This window comes from Barbus barbus (genome assembly GCF_936440315.1).
Source record: "Barbus barbus genome assembly, chromosome: 23".
In the NCBI taxonomy this organism is placed as follows: Eukaryota; Metazoa; Chordata; class Actinopteri; order Cypriniformes; family Cyprinidae; genus Barbus; species Barbus barbus.
Window position 1 is genome coordinate 24,436,828 of NC_136751.1, and position 19,813 is coordinate 24,456,640.

A 19,813-nucleotide genomic window follows, 5' to 3' on the forward strand; every position below is an offset into this window, starting at 1 on the left:
GCACATGGGTTTGCGGACAAACGAATGCTCTCTGGCACTCTGTGGAGCGAAGCATTTCTACTGTACAGCTTAATATAGTTAAAATGACAGCTGGGGCTGATAGAAGAGCTGATGATTGATGGGGAGATGGTCAATCAGAGTGCAGAGAGCTGTCAGATATGAGAGATCATGCTCTTTTGTCACCTACAGGCCAGACTTCCCAGGCTGAAGTGATGTGCCATCACAGGACCTGTCTGCTGCAGTCCATGAATAAGCCAGAGGCAGACAGCATCACAGGCTGGCCTCCCTCTGACATGTCACAGGCCATTGTGATGAGAAGTGAAGCAGTTCTTGTTCAAAATACACTTGTAAGCGCAAATCTGAGCAGACTTTTTCTCTAACCCACATAAAACGCACATCATCCATTTATTTTAAATACATTTTGAAAAGAATACATGAAACACCTGTTACCTATAGGTGCTGGAAGGTAAAAGATAATATTGAAATTAACTGATACAAAAAGCAATAATTATTTTCATGTCATGATAACCAACAATATTATTTTGTATTGTAAACAATTTACTAGTATTTTGTCTAAATGGATAAGAAAATGATTTATGCATCACACAATTTTAAGTTACAGATCGAAAAATGTATGATTGCTGCTGTATACTTGTTTATTTAACGGTATTATTAAATTATTGATGTTTTGAAAGATTAACTTTAAAGGGATAGCTCACCCAAAATTGGAAATTCTGTCATCATATACTCAACCTTAAGCTGTTTTTCTTTTAAGCAAACAAAGCAATACAGACAGATAAACAAGGACAAAACAGGTAAATAGCAGCAGAATGAAAACCTTAAGCTATTTCAAACCAGTAGGTGTTTAATTTTTCTGCTGAACACAAAAGAAGATATTTTGAAGAATGTCGGTAACCAAACATTGACTTCCATAGCAGGGAAGAAAATACTATGGAAGTCAGTGGCTACCAGCAACTGTATGCTTACCAAAATTCTTCAAAATATCTTCTTTTTTGGAACAACACAAGGGTGAGTAAACATGACAAAATTTAAATTTTATCCTTTTAAATGAGCGTTACATGAGGGAAATGGTAATCTAAATATAGGCCTACAACATTTAAGAAATAGGCATGGGCAATTAAATAGTCAAAAGTGACCATTCAATATCAACAGTAATAAAAAAAGTAGTTTATTTCTGATGAACATGAATGCACACATTTAGAAAAAAAAATCTTTACAGCATGAAAGTTCAATGGGTCTGTAATTCTCAGTCCCATTTGTGCGCACGTCAATTTCGTTTGTGCTGACTAGCTGATGGTTACGAATGTCAATGTGTTTTGACGGTCGATGGTAAATCCTCTTGACAAGCCAAGTTTGAGAAAAAATCGACCTAATGGTCAGTTGCTTGAAGAGCAGAGATCTGCACACTAAGGAGCAAGGCATCACTGCATGCAATCCTTCTAATATCATTGATTTCCCTGTCTTTTCTTTCTCCACCATACCTTGTTTCACACACTCACTGACTGCTGCTGTTTATGAGTGATCACCGCACTAATTACTGTTCTCATTTAAACACAATACATCCACATCATTAGACGTCATTAAAGGAGCATTTGTTACGATTGCACTCTGGACGTTAATAAAACAATTTCAGAACGTTAGCCAGGCCTTTTCCGGCCTCACTCGAAAATTTTCCAATTATAAAGGGTTCATTAAAAACAGGAGTTTACTGGGGAATGACTTCACCCGTGACGGGTTCGGATGAACGGTAGTTTGAGAAAGCAGAATGGGTCATTTAAATTTAAAGAGCCGGCCTTCAGCAAACTCCAAATCAAGGTGGTGAACATAGCTGCAAGGTTGCCAAAATTTGATGTGGTGCAGAAACATTTTCTCACAATTACAGGTCATCGTGTGAAACAGGTCAAACACAAACATCTCTGGCCAGATGTATGTAAATACACCAAATAAACACCAATTTTCATTTGATTGCACTCCACTCTTGCATTTTTTTAGGGTGTTACGAAGAAAAAAAACGTTACGGTTTGTTACGGTTCACTCAGTTGAACATACATGCCAAAATGTTTTCCAAATTTCATCCTGATGGAAAGCAAACATCACATATGAACTTTTATACAAATTATCCACCAGCACACACATGCACTATTCATCCACACATCGCTGGGCTCCTCCAAACACAGCAAGAGTTTAGGAAATCAGATACATGCGTATAAAAACACAGCTGGTTTTCCAAATGATGGATAAAGGCTGTTTACCTTCTGGAAGAGCGCGGGAACCTGCTGCAGCTTCAACCTGCTGAAGACAAACACGTCGTACATGCCAGCCACGGCCAGCACCGTCATGCCTTGTTCCTTCCAAAGCATGCTACAGGAAGCACACGCCAACGTGCCCAAGAACCACGTCCAGCTCCGTCCATGGGCACCGCTGGTCCTCAGGGAGCAGTGCCGTATGTAGCAGCGCATGGCCAGAAGGAAGAAGAGGGCGGCTCCAACGTCGGCCCGGCCTACGATGCCCGCCACAGCCTCAGTGTGTATGGGGTGAGCGGCAAAGAGAAGCCCGGCCAGCAGGCTCCAGCAACCCGACCCCAGCAGCAGGCTTGAGAGGCTAGAGAACAGGGCGGTCGTGGTGCAGTGTAGAACCACATTGACCAGGTGGTAACCCCAGGGATCTAAGCCACCCAGGCCATAGTTGAGTCGAAAGGAGAGCGTGCAGAGTGGGCGGTAGGACTTGTGGCTACCGCTGTGAGTGAGAAGTGTCCCCCAGAAGTCATCGTAGAAGATGTTGATCCAAGGCGTTTCAGGGAGAAGGTCCTGGTTGGTCTTGATAGCACGGCTGTGAGGAGAAAAAGAAAGAGGTTAAGAATAAAACAGATTAAAATTTATAGAAGTCAATTAATTTACTATTGTGTGCAAAAGGATATTGTAGGGCCCTAAGATTTCCAAATACTGGAAAAAGTGGATGGAATCACTGAATCCCATCATAAAAATGGAATTTACTGTATAATGCAGAATGTCATAGAATTTGCCTAATTCATAAATCAAAAGTAGGACCGTACACTTAAATCAAAACGCAATATGGACTAAGCAACAAAAATACAATTTTAATATGATTTGTGTATCCTCTGTGTGAATGAATGGCGCAGACGCACAGTTTCGTTTACTAAACACTGTTAAAGCGCACGTGACGCTCGCTGTATTTTCAGCCTCTGAAAATAATCTCTAGAACTGCTTGTCATATCATATACAAACAGAAACTTAAAGGTCTTCAATCAACCCATCAAAATATAAGTTTGGTTTAACTTGAAGAAACTGTGACCAAAATATATTTCTTAATGTAATGATAAGACTACTACTAATAATAAAATAATTATATATATATATATATATATATATATATATATATATATATATATATATATATATATATATATATATATATATATATATATATATATATATATTTTTTTTTTTTTTTTTTATATATATATTATTATTATTAAACCATTAAAAGAGAGTCTAGAAAAAAACAACTGAATCCAGAAAAATAAAAATGGGGAAAAAATTAATTTGGAAAAAAAGATAAAACTGAATTTGGAAAAAAATCAAACTGATTTCATAAGGCCCTAATATTGCTTTTAAGAGTGACGGTTGGGTTAGTCCTCATACCACATCACTTGTTATGTTAGTGTATGAGCTATGACAGGCATTCATCCCTTGCTGAAGTTCCAACACAGCAGTCTTGACAAAAGATCACGAGAGGGCATGACTAAAATCACAGACACGAGACCATATGTGAAAGCATAACTCTGCATGCTAACTAAACATTGACAAAAACTTTCAGCTTTGTCAAAGTCATTCAGGCAAGCATCACTACTATTGTTTTTTCAAATCCACTAAAAGTACGTATTAAACTTTGGCATGTAACTCAACCTGGACCATTTGTGTTGCACACATGAATGAATGGCAGGACTCAATAATATATTTAAAAAACATTTTTTTTTCGAAAATTCTTGTTTAACTCTAAACATACTATTCCATTTAATCAAACTCTTCCATGATATTCTCTTCACGAATAACAGTCAATTAAAACAATAAATTTAAAATTCCTCACACAAAGATGACCTTGTAGTTAAGCCTGTGAGGTTTGACTGGTACACAATAAGATAGAAAGAAAGAGGAGGGAACACTGATTCTGACTTTCCTCAAAGTTTAGAAAGTGAGGACATGTGCCGCATCCTTGACCAAAAACAAATAAAAGCTCAACAGAAAGACAGGGACCTCCATTTAGCCGTAAGCTAGCACAAAGTGGTACCAAATGCCTGTCAATCAAACCAACCCAACTGTGCCAGAGACCATCTATTGGCTATCCCTACGAAACTGAGCGACAAAAAGCTAAGGGGAATGAAAAATGAATAAAGATGGCCAATGTAGAAGAGAATGAGTGATTGGAAGGATAAATGTGAAGTTTACTCCCTGGGAGAAAGCTTTGGGACTCTAAATATGTCTGAAGAAGGTCTTATAAAAGTTGTACAGGGAACAGGAGGAGGCAGGGTGGGATATGCTCTGAGGGCCACAGACACACACTGTGCCCACGCTTTCTGCCAGCGTTGTACCACCCCAACAAAACAGAAAGAGCCCTCAAGGCAATCAAACAACACAAACACGTGTAAACAAAGCAACTAGGCAGTTACGTTATTCCATATGCAGTCATCCATGCCAAAATCCATGTCATTCAAACCCAAGGCGGTGGTATCTTGCTGTGAAACAAACCCCCTCTACCTCCTGTGATCATGAATATATGTCTGAGCACAAGAAGATGCTGCTGAACTGTCGAGCATAATTAGTCTCCTTAGAGAGTGCAAGCAACGACATAAGCTGTAATTAAAACATGCAATGGGAAATACGTGACAAGTGGGATAACGCGCCATCAGCGCAACTGAATAATCAGCCGTCACAGCAATGGCGCCAAGAACGTGCAATTAACACAGAATGGAGACAAAAGGTTTAAATGGAAGCATGTTAGAAGATATGATGAAAAAAGAGCAATGGATCGCTGGCTGGAGAGCGAGCCAAAGTCTTTGATCATTTGCTACTTGCACAGTCGCCAGCAGCAAACGCCTGTCTACAAGTCGCCCATGAGAACAGATGGAACTGGTAAAGCGAGGAGATGTTACGACAGACTAAACTGCCAAAAATAACTAGTTCAGGACATGCTTCAACTTCTTGGTTGTCTTGGCGGAAATTTTCAACAAGATGTGTTGAAATTGCAGCGATTGCCTTGTAAGAGTCCACAAAAAAAATGCTCTGAGAACTACATTTCTCCGTGAGATAAAGCTCTCCGTCATCAGACACATTTCAATTCCCTGCCTTGACTTTGAATCACTCACTTTCTTGGCAGAATTTCACGATTTCTTCCCCCTCAGGTATACCTTCTTTATTTTCTCCAAGCCATTCGTCAAATTAGATCTTCATCCTTCCGAACAAAAGGATAACACGAGAGCCATTGTGGTTCAATTACACCTCTGAATCATTTGGAAGAAGTTGCCAATTTACTGGATATTTTGATGAGCCAGAGAAAACAAACACCATTGCCTGAAGACTCGACACCCAGAAGCCCAGACACGACAACAGACTCTGTGCCAAGCCCGGCAGGCAGGGGCTTCCGAGATCAGCTTTCACGTGAAGTGTGAATCAAAAACGAACACTTGGAGCTCTGGTGGTGGATCGTAACTGAATATCAGTAACAGTGAAAGCTCTCTGATTGCATGACGAGTGTGCGAATTCTTGAGCCACTGCCTGATTTGGCTTGACAGCACCCCGAGGAAGTCTGACTCCCATGAATGATTCTAATTGGTGTTAGTGAGACAAATAATGTGAAAGCTAATCTCTGGCATGGGCTGATCCTTCTCGCCTGAAAAGAAAGTAGAGAGGGACAGAACCTAGAAGCCTTTTTACATGCAAGTGTGAGTTCTTACTCTTGACAACTCTCAGGGGACCGGCAGTATCACGCGATCCTGAAACTGGCCACTTTGCTTCATCTAGAGTCCAATCAGCGTGTGCCGGGGATACTGTGACCACATCTATCAAAGAATGTTTGCTTATCGCTCTATCCCTGCCATGACTGGCACGTTGTTACGTTTTGGCCGACCGCAGCTCTAATGAGAAGTGAAATTCAAAATAAGTCCTGTGTAATCTAGAGCCCAATTCCAAGCAGCAAGATTTAGCTCTGTGGCCATGAGAGGAGCTTTAATGCTGCGGTGTCAATAGCAGGCTACGACCTCAATGTTTTCGGACAAGTACAGCTTTGCTACATCCAAAACAAAGGCTTATAATTCGATCCAAAAGCAAAATAAACCATGCAAAGAGTCTGGTCTCTAGAATCAAAAAGCAACAAGTGACCTACTACGAAGTGACCGTATTCCATTGATTTTCCTTTCCTTCTTTACGAATGGGACGGATACTTAGTCTCAACGCGTGATTAGTTTAGCGCACAGAGGAAATTCTTTATGCCAAAGTGCATGAACGTCAGCAGCTGTTCATATAATGCAGGTACATCCAGGGTCTATTCGTTTTAACGAAACAAACATAGCTCCCTTGAATAGCGCCAAAAAAATGGTTCCAGATATTCTTATGAAAAGTTTGAGACAAAGCACAATTGTTTTCTATTTGTGCCAGCAAGTGAAAAGAGGGGGGGGGGGGGAGCACAGGCAGTAGGGAGATGTGTTTTTCGGTCTGCCAAGTATGTGTCATCACCCGGCTTCAGTGTCTGAAAGGGCCGCAGTCATATTTTGAGAGTGCCTACAGAGAGGCCGTCCGGTCTGTCCACTCTGCTCTCCTGCCTGGGCTTTTGTCTATGGTTTCTTCCCATGAGAATGCCTGCAGGTCAATAATAGAATACCTTCCCCTTATGTGGTGCTTATGCAAGAAGAGCTCTCAGGGAGCAGCCTTGTTCTATTGTGCAGTTTCATGAAGAAAAGCTGTTATAAAAGAGAAAAATCTATTAATTTGTCAGAATAAAGAACTGAACTGTTAAGGAAACACAATCCAAGGTGAGCAGCTCACAAAAAGTACAAATGTCTTTCATTCTTTCAGTAATTCATTCATTCACTCTCTCTTTCTATCGGTTGTTCTTTTCTTCTTTAATTCACTGACAATCTTTTGTTCAATCTTTCATTCTTTCTTTCATTTTTTTCATACTTTTTCATTTGTTCTGCCATAATTCGTTCTTACATAATTTGTCATTAGTTCTTCCTGCCATTTTTCACTCTTTTTCATTCATTCCATTGATTAATTCATTCATTCATTCCCTTTGCATTCATTCATTCTTTTGCATTAAATTAATCAATTCATTCAGGAATTCTTCTGCATTCATTCATTACTTTGCATTTATTCATTCTTTTGCATTCATTCACTCTCTCATTATTTGGCATTCATTTGTTCTTTTTGCATTTTCTCATTAATTTATTGGACAATGGTTTTTGGAAATGTACTGAACTAATATCAGTTGGTTAAAAGTTTATGTTCATTTAACCATGTACCATGTCAATACTAGAATATAATCATTATGTACAATTATTATTATTATGCCATGGTGTTTCTTTCTGATACAATCGACGGTACTGCCACAGGAGTTTCTAGAAGAGTAAAGAGGCTCAGATTTTCCAGTAAAATAATCAAATATTCAATACAAACAAACACCTAACTGAATAGTATTAAATAAATTAGTATTAGTCATATTAGTAAAATAAATTAAAGAAAGAGGAGCTTGTGGCTTGAGCTCGACACGTGAAATCAATGGGAACCTAAAATAACATTTGTTTATTACCAAGATGTCACTACAGGCTACCAGATGTGATATTGCAAGTGAATCCTTCCTAAAGATCCTCTGATGAAGAGCATTGGGTCATGCTGCAAATCATGTCAAAAGGTCTTAACGCATCACAGCTTCATTGAAATGGAAAATAAAAAAATCTATTTGCATAAATAAATAATTTATACACAGTAGATTATTCAGGCGCAAACAGGTTTCAAAAGGCTAATCTTATAAATGTCGGCATTACAAATCAATTCATACAGCTGGAAAGAAAAATAAACTATTGACATTTCAAAGTCACAAAATGCATTTTGTCGCCAATTTACACTCAAGAAATGTCAAATAATGAATGCGGTACAAAGAGCTCTCTTAAGATACTAACTAATAGATTTGACACTTTGAACTGTTCCTTGTTAAACAACAAAAAAATCGATACCACGGTAAACTAAGTCAATGTATTTCAATATGTCAGTCTGGCAAGTTAGTCAAAATGTCAGCTGGTGTATTATTGAATTAGGGTCAGACAGAGTGAGACTAAAGGCTTTCAGTTGGTGGGCTTCAACAAACAGTGAAGCAGACACACATTGAAAGGGTCGGGGGCTCTGCAGTCAGAACAAACCATCTCGGGCCACCATGAAATCAACATGGTCATGGCTGGACATTGTTGATCTAAACGCCACAATAGCCACATTATCTAGTTTGCAACCATGTCAAAGCAAAAAGAGAATGGGTGTGGACTTTCGTTTTTGCCATTTCCAAAAAAAAGAGTATTATATTATACATTCAAGCATGATTCAATTTATGGCACTTTCCACACACTCTCATCTTTGAACCTTTTCCAAAAAATAATATGCACACATCAGCATCCATTTGAACTTTTTTACCCGCAAGAATGAATCAATTGTCCACTAATGGCAAATCAATGAAAGCGCCATTTCCATTTAGGCTTTATTGACAAAAAGAAAGAAAGAAAAAAGCGCACATTGACTACTAAATGAGCATGGTGAAAAAGCGACCACCACTTTTCATTATATCAGGCTGCCCCTCTTGGGAAAAACAGCTTTTACAGAACTCACTATTAGGCCAATTGCTTTACTATGAGGAGAACATTACATGGCAACTGAACTCTAGTAATTAGAAGAGAAACAGAAGAAAAAAAGAGGAGAAAAAGGAGAAGTCTATAGCTTTAACTGGTGACTATGTCACTCCTTTCTTCGCTTCCTGTGTGTCTGTTAAACATTGTACTATAAAAGGCAGAGAACTATTTGCATGGGCGGCTTTGGCCAAAAGCGATCAGAAAACATAAGTTACACCCTACACATCTGTCCTGTAACACTTTCATGAATAGTAACAGACTTCCCAAAAGGACAGTAAGAACAGGCTCTTTTCATCCCACAAGAAATGTCTGGCCTCTAGGAAAAGAAACATTTTAGAGTTAGCGATTATCACAGGAAGGCGTGAAAGCCACTTAAAGGACATGCCTAGGACATACACTTGCATTTTAGAGTCTCATAAATCTGAGGGAATATGCTAGGACAGACTGCTTCCTCACAGCACAAATATACCAGCACCTTCTACCGTCCCACCTCCCCTGTCTGTAATTTCCATACAAACACAATCTGTCAAAAGAAACATCTCTGAATTTTGGCAAATGATGGGTATCTGAAAATGTTCAATTAAAATAAATAGGAAAAAGCTGTTCACAGACTGCTAAAAATGTGACTTCAGCCCCACATGGCAAACCACTAAATGTCTCCTTATGTTTACACTACTATTAACAAGAACCAAAACAGACCAAAAATAAGCTGAATTTCTGCCAGAGTTTGTGCAAGATCATGATCTTCAGAAATGTCATCCATATATACACACATCTAATAAAAATGTGTATAAACAGCCATTCAAAAGTTTAAATGTTTAAGTTTTTTATAAAATACAGTACAAAAATACAGTAAAAACAGCAATATTGTAAAATATTATTACAAGTGAAAATAGCCGTTTTTAAATGCAATTTATTCCTGTGATGCAAAGCTTAATTTTCAGCATCATGTGTCACAGAGTTGTGAAAGCTTTGCATTGTATCAGGTAAAATCTTTCATATCCTGTGGATCATAAAGTGGCACGTGCGTCATTCAGTCAGCGCTTCATACTGCAAACTAAGCCACCTGTTTGGCATCAATGTTGACACATGATACATCTTGCATAAAGGTAACAAATGTGCTGAACAGGGATTTTCTGAATTGCCATCAAATAGATTGTTAAAACAAATGTACTGTTGAACTATATAAGAGGCTCACACACGTTGCCGACCTACAGTGGGAAAGAAGAGTGTGGCTTTCACGACCTACAGTATACTGATACTAGGGCCTGGTTAAAAACTTAATTTTTGGGGGTTTGTTGCATTTGGAACTGGGTTCTTAAAGGAACAGTGTACATGTATATGTTTCTTTCTTATGTTAAACACAAAAGAAGATATTTTGAAGAACCAAAGAGTTGTTGTTCCCCATTGACTTGCTATGGAAGTCAATGGGGACCATCAACTGTTTGATTACCAGCATTCTTCAAAATATCTTCTTTTATGTTCATCATACAGGTTTGGAACAGCATTGAGGGTGAGCAAATGATCAAATTTTGGGTGAACGATCCCTGTAAACCTTAGAAAATACAAACAAAAGCTCTCAGAGTCTGCACTTTAATATTGGATCTCACACAACAAGGGTTATGAAAACTTATTTCAAAAACTAATATGCCAAGCTACTCATCATTTCATACAGTTAGACTCCAGTCAAGCCTCTCTTATAAATATATAGGTAGCTAGTAACTAACAAACCACAGGCTAATCTACACTGAAGCCAGTAAATGAATACATTTTTTTTTTCCAAATGATTTTGACGATTATTGATTTTGAATGATTATTTATAGGGCTGTCAGTAATTTAAAATTGTTTGATTGCAATTTTAATAGTACAGCTTTTTCACATTTAACAAATTCAGTTTGAAGAACACTAAATAAATTACCTTTATGTCATTATTAGAGTACACAATTTGCGCAATAGTACATACTATACTAGTAACAGTGTAATCTATACTTGTCAAATAATACTAATAAATAGACTGCATAAACAAAAACTCATAAATAAAACAAAAGCTACACTGCCATGGTTTTGAAAACAGCTAAACAACTGCTATTATTTTAGTTATTAGCCAACAATGATAAACAAATTCCTCAGGATAAGCTTTGTCAAATGCTACTTAGCTGCTACAATGGATACAAAATGCCATCCATCCAATATCAATTAGCCTAATCTGCCAAACGTGTCATGCTCTGTGAATCCTCTGGTAAATAAAGAGGCTTTGTTTTATCCAGAGTTTGACCCAGGTCTGAATACTCAGCCCACTCTCTGGCCACAGTACACAGGCCTCTCAACATGAGGCTGTTTGTCACGGCTCGAGTCCCTCTGGCCGGAGTGTAATAAATTAGCTGGACTTTGTTCCTGCATGTTTCTGGAGCTTCTTTGTCTTCCCATGGAGAGACAAAAGAGAGAGAGTGGGCGACCTGCTCGTTGTGTTTGCATGAAAGACTCATCCTGTTGGGATGGTTTATCATTCGAGTGGCTCTTGTTGACCCACAGGAGCATGTGGGTAGGAAAATGAGGAGAATGATATCGGATGGATGAGAACCAGCTGAAGGAATGCAGAGTGGAACATGTGGTCACCCAAGGAGATCCACACAAAAGAACACTGAGCAGGCTTTTTTCCCCCCCTTTTCTTCCTAACAATTTTCTTTTTTCCCTCATTTTTGGACCAGTGCACCAGCGAAATTCTCAGTTGTTGCCTTGTCAGCGGGGTGTGTTGGCTTTCCGGTGAGTTATGTGCAATAGTCTGGCAAATGTCAGAAATTTTCAAAAAGAACATCTGCACTGTAGACAAAAATCATCAGAAATACTTTGGGAATGAAATGAATTCAGCTGAGTGTCTTTAGCGTCTCGTCTTGGCTTTGCTTCCGCCACTGGAGCGCATAGATTCCTGGTCTACAGACACGTGGCGGATGTTCTGAAGCTGTGGGCTGGAGTGCCTGCTTGCATGCGATGCAGTCTTTCTTTTATGAGGCATACCAGCAAACGGGCCGCGCCAGGCCATGGCATGCTATTGGTTTAGCCAAGACTCACTACAGTTAAGAGCACAGCACAACGACCGTGAACGCCAGCGGCTCAACCAACCAAATCTGAGCATCTTCAGTAAAATATTGGCAGCAAAAAACACTTTGCCACCCACACGCAGCTCCCACTGCCTTCAGACCATAATAAAGTTTTTTTCCTGCTGCATATGGCTATTCCAGGTCTTCTCCTCTATCTTGACCCCAAAAACCTTTGTTCATCAGCAGTCTGATGTGTTGGAGAAGGGATACTGATTACTTCGGCCTTTCAGAAGACACCAGGTAATCTATCAACTAGAGGCCACGATAGCAAATCAATCTAGAGGAGGCTGAAAGACCTCCAGGGCGATCTGTGCTGTGCATGATTTATACTTCATTTTTTCCCTCTCAAGAATGAATGGTATTTTACAAATTTTTGGAAAATTGGTAGCCGGTGCATGAAAGAAAAGTTCCAAGAAACAATTGAATACACTTAAAATACGCTTTTACTGATTGTTCAGTTTGGTGCAATAAGGTTTTTCAGTGTATTTCAATGCATGCACCCGAATTAAAACTGTAAAATAAAGTTTACCTAATCTATTTGTGTTAAAAATGGAAAAATAAAATAAATTTTAAATTATATATCAGTAAAGTGTGTCATAGTCAATGTTAAATGAAGTGGAAAATGGGACAAAAATACAATGGTAAAAAGCATAGTATGCAAAATAATATGCAACATTCAGAAAACAGAAGTAGGAAAGATGAGTTTAAACTAATTATAAGCCTGTTGAAGGCTTGATTTAATTGCTAAATATTTTCCTTAACTGAATTACTGTAATCTCAGTGAGGTTTGTATTTTCCAAGTGTAAAATAAAATAATGAGCCAATAAAAAGTTGTAAATAAGACAAAGATGAATGGAGTATGTTTTACAAGAAAAGGCTTTTTCGTGTTTTACTACTTCAAAATGTCATGTTTAATTCAACACATTACTTCTCTTGTTTCTCTGTAATTATTTATGAAATTTACGAGCAATTTCTGAGTGAAAAGTCTTTCAAAGTAAATCTTACAACATTTCTTTTTTCACTGTCGTTTAAAAAGAGAAAAATGTTTTTTGTTCTTTTCAGTGTTTGGTAAAATCCTTCATCCTCTTCTATTATTTTGTCTCAGATAATCTTCATAATTACAATGCAAAATCCTCCCAAACCTCTCTCTATTCCACAACAATTCCCTTTGTTAATGAGCTCACTGGAGCACAAAGCACACTTCCATGTGTGATTCCACATGTTCCACATTAATTATAGACAATCACAGAGGATGGTTCATGGTAGTGCACAGTGTGATCTCATTAGACACAATCACACCGTTATCACAGATGCCTCTCGATCAAGCGCACACGTTATTAGCTGCACATTAGGGGGCTTGTTCATAATTGAAGGTACATATGTTGACTGTCCCGTGTGTGTGTCCTGTGAGTGAAATCACAGATGACCCCCAACAGCACATACATGATGAGACCTTGACTTTGACCCCACCCCACTTCCTGCTGCAGAACACATCGTCTTTTCAGTATGACCAATAAGGCATTCTGTGCAAAACATAAGACACAAGAGCTATGTTCCAAAACTACATAGGCATCATCTTAACAGTCCTGAAGCCACACAAGTGAGGGATCCGAAATGCTCTTCACAGGCTGCAGCAAAAAGCCTTGATGAATTCAATAGGATTTCATGATAACATGTTGATAAGCTAACATAGTGATAGTTTAATAAAAATAAAAACAGTACACATAAATATTAGGTAATATTCTCTATTTTTAACTAAACTGAGTTATTTTTACTAATATTTTTCATTTTAGAATATATAGACACTGGGCAGTATGTATGCATTTATGCATGTGTATATCGACTTTAAATTATATTTCCACACTAGAGTGAAACCCAAAAAGCCCTGATGAAACTACTGGAAAACAATCCAAATCGCTTAATTCAGTGTGGAATGGCCTTTGACTTTTTAAACAAACTAAGGATGTTCTTAAATTAGTGGCTGGAAGGAAAATGACAGGGGAAAAAGATTTGCAATAAACTGAAATACAACAAAATCTTTCCCCTTCAGGCGTGACATTAATTCGAAAGTAACCAAAATATATTTAGCGGTGATATTGCGTGAGACGAAAGCGCCTGGTAATCCCGTAAACATTCTTAAAAGGAACCCAACCAGCCACTTAACTGTTTTTAAATGCTTTGTCTTCCACATGGTGTCAATTTGCATTTTTGTAAAGGAGCTCATTTACGCATTTTAGACTTTATAGTCACAGAATCACAGAAACCACACCACCATCCTGGTAAGCAATCCTTTTTTTTTACAGCCTTTTGATTTCGCAATTGACTTTTCAATCATTATGGGACCACAAATGAAAGGCATCAGTTCTCTGAGCATCGCTAACATTCAAGCTCAAGTTACCAATTGCCACCCAAAACTGATTAATTCTAAATCATTAAAAAAAATAGCTAGCAGATTTCGCTGCTTGGGATCCTTTCAAAATATTTGGTTCATCATATGGTTTCAATGAATCGGAACCCCAGAGATCTTCTTTGCACGACTGCAGCTGACCACGCCGAGGAGAAACCCATCAGAAAAAAGCTAAAATTTCATACACCCAGCCCTTCTTCTCCTCCTCACTGCCTGAGATGATGAAACAGAGGAATACTCAGCACACAATCCATCAATCAATACCATACTGCGCCAAATCTCCACCGTCTTCTGGAATCAAATCCAAGCAGTCAGGCCATAGCAAATAACCTCACCTTGAATGAGGCCAGTGGCACACCACGCACCTGTCATTATAATCACATTTTACTGCCGTTAATGTGGAAAAAGTCCTACTATACAATACATTACTGACCCACAAGGAGCTAAAAACATGCCACAGTTACGGCTAAAATGTGCGTGATTGACTTTGCTAAAATTATGATGACAGAAACCATTTGTTTGAAATAAAACTGAGGTATTAGGGAAGTCAGCACTTCAGATGAAGCCTTCTTGACAAATCGGTTACCACATTCCTCCAGATGACAGGACATACGAAAATGAACCTAAACCTGAGAGCACGTTCCAGAGGTGTTTTGGTTTCCTCTGGAAAGCAGCACAAACATTTGTCAGGAGGAGGCCATTTCCCATTGACAAGTGTGCGTCTTTGAAGTCTTCAAACAAAATCCATTTCCTGATTAACAACAGCCTTGCGCCTGAGAAAATGTGATTTGCTGTGTTGTTTAAGCTTGAGCTTTCTTTGATAAAGTTCATACAAGAGGTCTTTCATAAACATCCTAATCAGTGACTGTTTACACTCACAGACTTTCGTCAATCCAAATTAAACTGACAGTGTGTAATTCTGTGCACTAGCGGCACCAAATGGAATCGCAACAGGAAATAAATTGCGATTAATCCCAATACAATACACCTGCCCACCATTTTTCATTCAAACAGTTAGTCACGCCTTAAACTCAACCAATTTGATGAGTCAACCAAACAAATCATCACTGTTTATACTTGAGGGAAATCAATCTGCAAATGGATTACTTTCAGAATTCCAGAAATCTTTCAATATATCCGTTAATATTTCCGCCAATGCAGGCCAGCGAACAAGTAATAAAACATTTTCACTAATAAAAATTGCATGTTTACTAGACTACGCATTAATTCAAGTCAGTTGTAATTGAGTTTGCATGAAATTTATAAAAATGTAACTTTTACAGATGGTAAAAAAGTGCCTAGGATCACAAGACATTACTACAGACCCCAACGACGCAAGACGAGAAACGGAATTTGCAAACAGTTCTTTGTTTTGACCAGAAAAGGACTGGTATGAGAACTTATGATTGAGTTGCAACCCATGGAAAAAACATGAAACTAAGTGGTGTATATTATGTGGCAGAACAGCAGATGTGATTATGCCAACTAACATCTGAAGGAGGTCTGGCTCCCTTCATTCCATATAACACTTCAAATATAGCGCCAGGTTTTGATCTACACTAGATGCATCATTATGCCCTTCTGTAGTCAACTGACATTGAGAATTGGGTAAATGTTCTCCATGTGTCATAAATGCCAACACTGCTGACTCTTCAGTGCAACAGCAAATTAAATCACATTACCAAATTGTGAATGTGCGTTTGCGGTCTTACTGAAAAAGACGGCAAAATAAATGCCAAGAAGCATCTTTCTATGAAGCTGTGCTATCAATCAGAAAGCAAACACAAACATACAGCACAACCAGCATAGTCTGATTCATGAACATAAGTCTAATCAGCTAGTTCTTTTTAGTGAACATAAAACGTGACCGGTGCAGCCTGATTTTTAGAACAAAATATATCTTATGAGAAGATTCTTTCAATGAATAGTTCAAAAATACAAGCAACCGGTTTCAATAATGATTAAATGATTGTCCAAAAGCAATGCATCTCTCTATTTGCACAAAGAAAATGAATAGTTGAACACAGTATGGTGGATATTTTTTAGAAATAATTTAAATAGTTCTTGTTGTTCTTTATGATACCAAACTTTGTTAATTTTACATTTGTGGTTTGTTTTCTTAATTAAGTACAACACACAGCCAAAGTTAATTGTATTTGAAGAAAAACACACACAAAACACATTATTTACCTGTTTGCAGAAAACGTCCATTACACATTTTTTCTTTGTATTAAGGTAAATGTCTTTGATTGTCCAACTTCTTGACATAATTTCACAATTTTTTTTAAAAAACAATTCAAATCGAAACCTTGAGAATCAAAATCTAATTGAATCAGGGAATCTGCATCAATACACAGCTCTAGTACCTCTTCATGTACAAACTTACAAAATGTGGTTACATATTATATAAAAACAGTTTTACTCCATGAAGCAAAAATGTTTTGAAGCACCTATACATCTAGACTTTACAAGGAGAAGGACAACGAAGATAAAACACTCATCTCAGACTGCAGACATCTTCAGGATATGAGACAATACCTTGAGTGTCAGTGTCTAAAATTGAAATGCCTCTTTTTCACTGCTCTATCAGGGCAGATGAAAACCAACAAAAGGAAACTAACATTCATGGCATGTCTGAGATGCTTGCTAGTGCTCTATTGTTGGGTTGTAGATGGAGAGCAGAAAGATTGGGGGAGGGGGTTCAGGGAGGGTACTCCCAACGCTAAGGACAAAGAACCAGCCTTAGCTCTGCCCAATACACCAACCCTATGAATGGATGACAAAGAAACAACTGAGCCTCTCAACTGGCGGCAGAGAGTGAGAACGAGGGAGAGGCGGAAAAGGAGAGGTGCTCTTCTGCCCACACTTGAAGGCATGGCAATAGAGGAACAGTGTGAGCTTCGATCATGTGTGGTCCATTACTCAACCAGTAACAGCTTGACTATTCCCCATGTCTACGAGACAACGGAAGCACCCTCGGTGGGTAAATAGGGCCGATAGCTAAGAAAAGCCCCAAGAAAGAATAGTTAAGCCTATTCAACATCATTGAGGAGACTACTGAATAGATCGCAATATGCAGGCACTTCAAAATACCTCAGGGAAGAGGAAAGTTGTGCCAGGTGGCAACTTGGAAAATGGAGTAAGAAAACCGGAATAGTGCAACGATTCTATTGTAGGGCTTGCAAAACTACGTTGTTTTACTGGTTGACTGCAGACTCCCAGAAAACTAGTAAGTGAGTCAGTGTGTACCTCACGTAAATGACAAGTGAACATCAGGGCAGCTCGTCTTTCAGAACTGAACTGTGGATACATTGTAAAATTGCATTGACATAACAGGATGCAAGTCAAATTTGGATACAAGTAGTATATATATATATAAATAATTTCTATGAACTGCAATTCAGTAAATTCCTCTTAAGGTCCTTGCACACGGAGTCTGACATTTTCGTCTGAAATTTGCGAATGTAAAAACTAAATATGACCTCACGTTGTGTCAATCACGTTTACACACCGCCTCCGAAACTTTCATCAATCATAGAAAAATTCAGATCGGGTTCGATTTTCTACTTTTTTCGCATTCTTAGCAAGCATTTTGAGATGTGTTTTGACAATTTAGGGCGACTGCAGAAGTCCAGAATGGCGTCTGACAAGTTGATCCACTTCGTCTTGCAGCACAAAGCAATGTAAAGGTCCTAGCACACTGAGTTCAAGAAAACTGGTCATCTTTTTAATATTTGGCTCCAGTATCACTAGCAAAGCATCAAACTGAGCCACTGACATCCTGAAGTAAACTGAATAGTCCGGGATAATCCCCACAGCTCCTTGATAAGGAGGTAGAACTCTCCTTCCTCTCTACGCTATCTCAAGATTGGATGGACCCAATATTTCCTCTTTCTCTTTTTAAGAAGAGAGAGGACAACAAGATTATCCTCACTGCTTAAAGCCTCCATTTTGTATTGTTGTGCAAATTTTTTCCGCAATGGTGTGGCCAATTTCAAGACATGCATGAATTAAAAAGGAGCCAAATTTTTTAATTCAGATTTTTTTTTGGTAAACTTGGTAAACACTCCAAACAAAGCACAAACCATCATATGGTTTCCCTATAAAACAAAACACACCCAGGACATCCAGAATAAGTGCAACTGAGTAGATTCATTTTACCAGCCAGTACAACTACTGAAAACCTGAAAATGTGTTCCTTTCTGATGAAGGTAATGGCAAATATAATATTTTCTTTATGTAAGAGAAATCAAAATAATCTAAATGGTAAGAAATTCACTGCTCCAACACGTTAAGCTTCTAGTGTTACAACCTTTGAGATATCTTGACTTAGCGGCTGCTCAACGGCCACTTCTGCCAAAACGTCTTGTATTAAATAATATTATTTTGGGCTCAGAGAGGTTCAAAAAGGTACGAACCCTAGTCAGTTCTCATTCGAATCAGTTTCTGATGAACGCAGCTGACATTTTGTTAAAGTGCCGTGTCTTTACTAAAGTCACAACCAGCAAAACAAAACAGATGGGCTCAGATCAAACATCTTCAAACATGTTCTCAACAGCTGCATCAATGTACGCCAGTCTGTCGCTGCTTTTCCTATCCTGTCCATGCGCAGAACAGGGTCACAAGGCACAACCCAGGAAACCTCCTCTTGAAGAATTAGGGTCAAAGTGTTAGTGCGTGTACGTGTCAGGAAGGAAGGTGTGAAGGATGGTGACTAAACTAGGGCTGAGATAACAGCCTTACACTTCCCCTTGAACGCCGTCTGCGGTCTGTTGTACGTGCGACAGGCTCTAGTGTGAACATAAACAGACACATACAGATGTCATCAGCCTGTTACCGCTGCTGACAGAAGACCATGTGCCCGGGGTGTTTAGTAGCATGAGACTAGCTTGAGGGTATTTGTGCTGAATGTGGGAAACAGAAGCATCAAATTCTACAATAAAATGGTGAAAAAAATATGGAAGCAGCAGTGCTTATTTGTCAACAGACTGTAAATTATTCTCTTTTAAATCAAGCATATTTATTGAAATACAATACAGAAAATATTTATATATTATGTAACACATACATATATACATATATATATATATATATATATATATATATATATATATATATATATATATATATATATATATATATGTGTGTGTGTGTGCGTGTGTAAAATTACATAGAACCGATAAACAATAATAATTTATTGACTTTTAAATCCAGCATTTGTCAAAAAAATTAAAAAGAAAAGAAAAAGGAATGTCTATTATTTGTATAATAATAATCTAGTCTTAGAAAGGAAAGACTATATTATATAAAATAAAAGAAGTCAGAATAAAATAAAATAAATTGACTTAAATCAAGAATTTGTTAAAAATGAATTCAAATATA

At 38.2% G+C, this 19,813-nt stretch overlaps 1 protein-coding gene across 1 annotated transcript in view; it reads right to left on the minus strand.

The window, feature by feature from the left end:
- LOC306842892 (protein O-mannosyl-transferase TMTC2-like) overlaps window positions 1–19,813 on the minus strand; it is a 112,792-nt gene that overhangs the window by 61,083 nt on the left and 31,896 nt on the right. Inside the window, exon 2 of the mRNA XM_079374062.1 lies at window positions 2,274–2,850. Coding sequence (XP_079230188.1) covers window positions 2,274–2,850 — 577 coding nt within the window. The remainder of the gene's footprint in view (window positions 1–2,273; window positions 2,851–19,813) is intronic.